General features: G+C 33.4%; 1 protein-coding gene across 2 annotated transcripts; it reads right to left on the bottom strand.

The window, feature by feature from the left end:
• Nucleotides 1-802: 802 nt before the first annotated feature.
• LOC110913333 (probable ribonuclease P/MRP protein subunit POP5) lies at nucleotides 803-5,050 on the bottom strand. Of its 2 annotated transcripts, XM_022158178.2 has the most exons (5): nucleotides 4,906-5,050; nucleotides 3,295-3,495; nucleotides 3,013-3,150; nucleotides 1,693-1,842; nucleotides 803-1,162 (listed from the first exon to the last, which is right to left on the bottom strand). In XM_022158178.2, exons 2-4 carry the CDS (start codon nucleotides 3,470-3,472, stop codon nucleotides 1,697-1,699), a joined length of 462 nt encoding a protein of 153 aa, XP_022013870.1. In that variant the 5' UTR covers nucleotides 3,473-3,495; nucleotides 4,906-5,050; the 3' UTR covers nucleotides 803-1,162; nucleotides 1,693-1,696. The 2 variants fall into 2 exon arrangements, with proteins under 2 accessions (XP_022013870.1, XP_022013862.1); XM_022158170.2 differs by lacking the exon at nucleotides 803-1,162 and having other exon boundaries at nucleotides 1,551-1,842.
• Between the last annotated feature and the right edge of the window lie 1,416 nt (nucleotides 5,051-6,466).

The following is a 6,466-nucleotide window of genomic DNA, read 5'->3' as shown; positions in this document are numbered from 1 at the left end:
CAGTCCATCTAAAACACTTGGACCATCTGCAAAACCATATGTCAAAAGTCAAAGCTCAAGTGGATCAAGCCCATGGGCCCAATGCTAGCCGGACCATTGTGTTCTTTGTCGCATGATCTTTTAGAACATAAAAGAAGGTCATCCATTTCTCATGATTGATTTGTTGCCCATACAAAATATTTCATTTATCTTTCAAGGGAAGAAGCATCTGTCAGATTTCCCTATAGCAAAGATCTTAGGTTTGGCTCAAGGGGTGCAAACGAGAGCTAAGCTCGAGCCTGGTCCAACGAGAGCTAAGCCTCGAGCTTGACCAGGCTCGAGCTCGCTTGATTCAAGCTTTATTTCTAAAGCTCGAGCTTAGGCTCGTAGGTAGTTTTTCAAGCTCGAGCTTGGCTTAGGCTCGGCTTGTTTTTTATTTATTAATTAACTTATATTAATTTTAATTATTATTTTATATATAATTTAGTTATTTTAATAATTATATAAATAATAAATGTTATTATTTAAATATATATGTAATATATTAGTGAAAAATCATATAAATGGTGGGCTCGTTTAGGTTCGCAAGCCCAGCTCAAACTCAATCAGCAAAGCTCGGGCTCGGGCTCCTTTTATAAACGAGCTTGTTTTTAGGCTTGGGCTTGGGCTCGTTTCGAACTTTTTTTCGAGCTGAGCTCGAGTAGCATGGTTCATTGCACCCCTAGCGTTCGAGTCTTGCAAACAGTCTTCCACTGGTTTTACCATATCTTTTGAAAACCATAAAAAGAAATAGATAAAAACATATTTGTGCCGAAAGTCGGTATTTAAAATGCATAAAATCTCTTGAATTGTCTTATAATGTTTAAAAATAAGATTAGTATAAATAAGAAACTTCTTTCAGTAATCTTTAACCATGGTTTCAAAACCCAGACCAGAATTGGACCTGCTTAAGGTTGAGTCAGCCGGTAAGAACAGAACCATGACACCGGTGTTGTTGCAACATGTTTTGTATACTTTTATTTTGGGTTATTGGATTTTATCACTCCTAACTATTGGGTATTGGCCGATACCACTCCCAACTATCACTTTGACTCCCAACACTCCCAACTTAACACTTTGTGTGCTGTGTCACTCCGGTTGAGTGGATTTTGGCTCCCCTTTTGTCTTTTAGGAGCAGATTCATCTGCAATCATTAGTAATTCACAAAGTGTTAGCCTAGTATCACTGATAACACAAGTCAAACACTAAGAAATGTTCACCTGTGGAGTGACACAACAAACAAAATATTAAGTTGGAAGTGGTGGGAGTCAAAGTGATAGTTGAGAGTGGCAGCGGCCAATATCCAATAGTTGGGAGTGATAAAATCCAACAACCCTTTTATTTTTTATCCAATAACCCTTTTTATTTTTTATTTTTTTATTGATCATACACCATCCCTATTTTTATACTAGTTTTACAAGTGAATCGATGAACGTCTTGTTCTTGAACACATTGCATTTAATACCTCAATTGTTTTGTAAATCAAAATGGTAAAAACAAAAATAGTGTGTGCTTGACCCGAACCCGACAGGTAGATAAAAAAACACCTGACCCGAACATGTGTTATAATAGTATAATATATGTTCCAATAACATAAAGAGCAACATACAATATAAATTTTTTTATTGCATGTAATTTCAGCTTGCCTGAAAAGTGTATAAAATAATAACTTACGTTTTCAGCGCTCTAACATCTTGATTCTCTCGAGATTGTGCATATGTTTATTGATATCCTCGGTTTGGAGAGCACCAGAAACAATCTTTAGATGTTCAAATTTCATTTCTTCACACTTCAATGCTGCCGATTTACATGCCCTAATGTTCCCTGATTCACAAAATTGGTTTTAAAAATGACTAAAAAGGGTCAAACGAACATTGATTAGTGTTCCTATTATGCTTTATCACTAACGGATTAGATAAAAAACGACCACAAAGAAAACGGGTCAAAAGTCTGTTTCAATTTATTTCATTAAGGCCATCAATATTATGACGCTAGTTTATAGACCATCAAAGTATGTATCCACTGTAGTTTAAACACTTCCGGACAAAAACTTATTACGAAAACAACCTTATAACTTTTGAGAAGACGAAGGTTTTAACCGATAACATGCGACACTTAATCAAAGCTATTTTTTGGCTTTTCAAAAATTTAAGGCCATTCTGTCATCACATTTTGGCCGAAATTGGTAAAAAAAGGGAACCACATACATACTTGGGTGGCCCTAACGATAAGAGTTGAATGCAACGGTGACCTCCGCATAAAACCTACTAAATCGTTTTAACTTTATTTGAATAAAGTACATGGATGGTCCCTGTGGTTTACCAAAAATTTGGATTTGGTCCTTAGCTTTACAAAAGTACATAGATGGTCTCTGTGGTTTGCACTTTGTGACGCATTTAGTCCCATGTACTTTGGGAAAACTAGGGACCAAGTCCAAAATTTTGGTAAACCACAGGGACCTTCCGTGTACTTTTTACTCTTTTTATTTTAATAATATATTTTTGTAATCATGTTTAACGCAAAGGTATTAATATAAAGAGTTAATTACTGTTTTCGTCCCTGTGGTTTGTCAAAAATCACTATTTCAGTCCATTAGTTTAAAAATTGCGATTTCAGTCCCTGTGGTTTCACTTTCATAACCATTTCAGTCCACCTCGTAACCATTTCAGTCCCTGTACTTACAGAATAAATGGATTGAAATGGTTACGAAAGTGAAACCACAGGGACTAAAATGGTTACAAAAGTGAAACCACAAGGACTGAAATCGCAATTTTTAAACTAATGGACTGAAATAGTGATTTTTGACAAACCACAGGGACGAAAACAGTAATTAATTCTAATATAAAAGATTTGTACCAAAAGTCTTTTGGATCAACCCAACCCGACCCAATTTGCATTTTTTTTTACTAGAACCACAACTACCCAATTTGACCCAAACTCGTTTGACACATATCCCAGCCCGCCCAACTTACGTGTTTTGCCACCTGTACTTACCACTAAGGTCCAATAAGTTGAAAACCACAGGGCAATTTCCTACACTTCTGACCATGGTAGTTGCAGCCCAAACTTTTTGATGCTCATCCCTTGAAGCTCTAATAATGCATACTTTGGTGATAGGATTAACGTATTTAACTGCACGATGAAACGTCTACATTAGTAATTTGAGAAGTAAACAGGATATCAATTATTCATATATGAAAAAAAAAGATTTACAAAACAACGAGAATAAAAGATCATAGAAGGTGTTTCATGTTAAAAACAGAAATGTTTAATAACCTTGGAATGATACTAGCGATGAAGCAAGACCACACTCGCCGAAGTTTACAAGAATGCTGTCTTTGATTGCTTTGGATATGTTATGTTGGCTAAGAATAATGGGATCGTCTTTTGAAATATCTTTATTTGGATCTATAAACACCTCCATCGCCATGTACCTATATTTAAATCCGACCATTATGATTTCTCGGTTTTTAAAGCCTGCAAAAGCAAACAAAGTTTAAGTTTAGCTACAAATAGGTAAATGATGAGTTAAAAGTGATCCGTTTCACACAAAATGTTTTAATTTTGTTTTAGAAATAAGTAAAACAATATCTAAACTCTGAAGAGTTTGTTTGTATGCAAATTCCTAAGCTTTCAAGAAAGTAAAAAACTTTGCATTCTAACAACCAAACATTAACTTCCCTAACAAGCAGAGCCGGTTCTAGGGTCAACCAAGTAAAGCTAGGGATTATAGAGACGAGCGATTTTGAAAGCATCAGTCATGATTCTAAATTTTAAAACACTAATCGATTATAGTCTGTCAACACCGGACCGCCCTATTACGGACTTCATCTTTGATTTCAAATATGATATTTGCTTCCTACTAAATCTAAATGTCCTCGGTATTTAATTTATTTGCTATTCAAAAACAAAATGGTATTTAATTTATTTCAGATCTCCGACATATCATTGCTTGTAAAACATATTGGTTGCTTAATTGTTAACTGTTAAACAACAAACACATCGATAAAACCAAAAGACATTATAGAGTCGGAGTGTCACGTTTTGTAAGTTAAATGGTTATTGTGAGTCATGATCTCATAACCAAACTGAGCATATGAGAAAATAAAAATACAACAGAAGAAGAAAGCAAAAAGGATCACATTCATATATAAACTAAAAGTCCACTAATTTATAAACTCACTTGTAACACCATAGCGATAGCTAGCAAGGTCTTTGTTTTCCCACATTTGAACAAACTGTTTTTTACTTAAATGATAGAAAATAAAACAAAATCCAAACTAAAAAAAAACAAAGATATGAAGTATTCTTCGTACGTAAAAAGTTGTTTTTTAAATATAAACAAGATTCAACCCAGAAAGATTTGAAGAAGTCTCAAAAACAAATAAAAACCGGAGAAGAAAAAAAACATAATTTCTTTATAATAATAAAACTCATCAAAAGTTGAGCAAAATTTTTAGAAATATATAGGAACTTATAAAAAAAAAGATGGGTTATTGTTGTTTCATATAAGATGGTTTATAACGATGATAGATTAAAACTTAAAAGGCCCCGGATGTTTAACTCGCTTGGGGGCTCCAAAACGGCCCTGCTAACAAGTTCCAATTTCATGCAAAAAGAAAGACGAATCCATGGACAGTTAAACATACATGGACTCGTAGAGGCATAACAACAAACAGTTGGCGTGCTTAACTAATTCAAATAACAAGATAGGTTACGAACTATGATATCTTCTTCCAATAATCCATGAAAGTAGGTTTCCACGGTGCAGAGCATAAAAACCCCCATAATTGATGTTATTTGTGATCATTTAAAGGCTTAAGTATGAATAAGTTTAAGCATCATAAGTCAAAATTGAAAATTGAAGCCCAGTCAAAATTGATATACCTTTGTTAGGTTGAGAGAAGAATATGTGGGGACAGCAACAACGAAGTCGATGACGGTGCACCAACTACAGGGGCGGAGCAACGGTGGTCGTCTGGTTGTTTGATTTGGAAAAAAGAGGGGTTTTAGAATGTGGGCTTAGAGAGATATGGGCTGGAAACTTGGGTTTTTACTAATTGTTGGGTTAATGGGCTGTTTGTCAACATATTCTGAATGGTTAAGTGCTGAACCTATTAAGTGTTGAACTAATAAAAAATCTGAACCATTAATAGACTCATTAAAACCTAAACAATAAATTTTAGATCAGAGTAAATTGTCATTTTAGTCCTTGAGTTTTTGTCCAAATTATCATTTTAGTCCAAATAGTTTTTTTTTCTTCTCTAAGTCCCTGACTTTTTCTTTTTCTTGTCATTTTGATCACATTGCCTAACTTAGTCTAAAAACCAGGTTATAACCAGATTTTTAGACTAAGTTATGCCAAAAATACCCTAGGTTATAAATTATGTTGTAAACTACCACTGGTTATCACTATACAATAGTTATGCCAAAAATACCCCTGGTTATAACCAGATTTTTAGACTAAGTTGGTCAATGTGATCAAAATGACAATAAAATGGAAAAGTCAGAGGCCCAGAAAAAAAAAAAAGAAAAAAAAACTATTTGGATTAAAATGACCATTTGGACCAAACCTTAGGAACTTACTTTTGTGGGTTTATAAGTTATAAGGGGACTGGGGGTGGGAACAATTCTGTGCGTGATAGATGGAGTTCAACGAGTGATGGATAGCAACATACCATCGCCACCATCATCTATAACGAGTGATGGAATTTTTCCGTGAAAGAATTCACGCGTTATGGCTTGTTATGTGATAATTGGATGTGAGGAGGTGTGAGGGTTTATTGTTGGGTGTTTTGAGTGATGACCATTGCCACTAAAAAGGTTATGAATGATGGAAAAATGGTTGATAACATAGTGGAACTTAATTAGATGTTACAAGTGATAAAATTTTTACAAGTGATAAACACCTCTTCTCCTAGGTTTAATATTCTGTTATCATATCATAATTTATAGTTTTGTCTTGTTATGTCACATGTTGATCGCAAATGCTAAGAAAATGTTAATCCGACCATATTATAAAAATAAAATATTTTTTTTGGTATTTATCTTACCAATAATATAAAATATAAAATTAGAACATGATGTAATACTAAATCAATAAATACTGGCCTATATATATACACTAGGTTAGAACCCCGTGTATTACACGGGTTGAATAAATGTATTTTTATATACCAAATATATAAAAATATATATATCCTTAAAAATCTTGTTTATTACACGGGTTGAATAAATACAATTTTATTTATAAAATAATAAAACAATATATATTTAAAAATCTCGTTTATTATATGGGTGGAATAAATATAATTTTATATATTAAATAATAAAAAATGTTGTATTTTTAGAAACCTCGTGTATTGTACGGGTTAAGTAAATTTAATTTTATATATTAAATAATGAAAAAGTTACATTTTTAAGAATCTCATGTGTTATACGGGTTGAA

The sequence above is a fragment of the Helianthus annuus genome, chromosome 2 (assembly GCF_002127325.2).
Source record: "Helianthus annuus cultivar XRQ/B chromosome 2, HanXRQr2.0-SUNRISE, whole genome shotgun sequence".
NCBI lineage: Eukaryota > Viridiplantae > Streptophyta > Magnoliopsida > Asterales > Asteraceae > Helianthus > Helianthus annuus.
This window is presented reverse-complemented; position numbering and strand designations above follow the sequence as displayed.

What these genes read in the sequence shown, in the direction of transcription:
- LOC110913333 (XM_022158178.2), bottom strand. Translation starts at nt 3,472, where the DNA reads ATGGTCGGATTTAAATATAGGTACATGGCGATGGAGGTGTTTATAGAT. An exon ending in ATCGCTAGTATCATTCCAAG is followed by an intron (nt 3,151 to 3,294) that starts GTTATTAAACAT and finishes TTCATCGTGCAG; the next exon opens with TTAAATACGTTAATCCTATC. An exon ending in CAACTTATTGGACCTTAGTG is followed by an intron (nt 1,843 to 3,012) that starts GTAAGTACAGGT and finishes TTTGTGAATCAG; the next exon opens with GGAACATTAGGGCATGTAAA.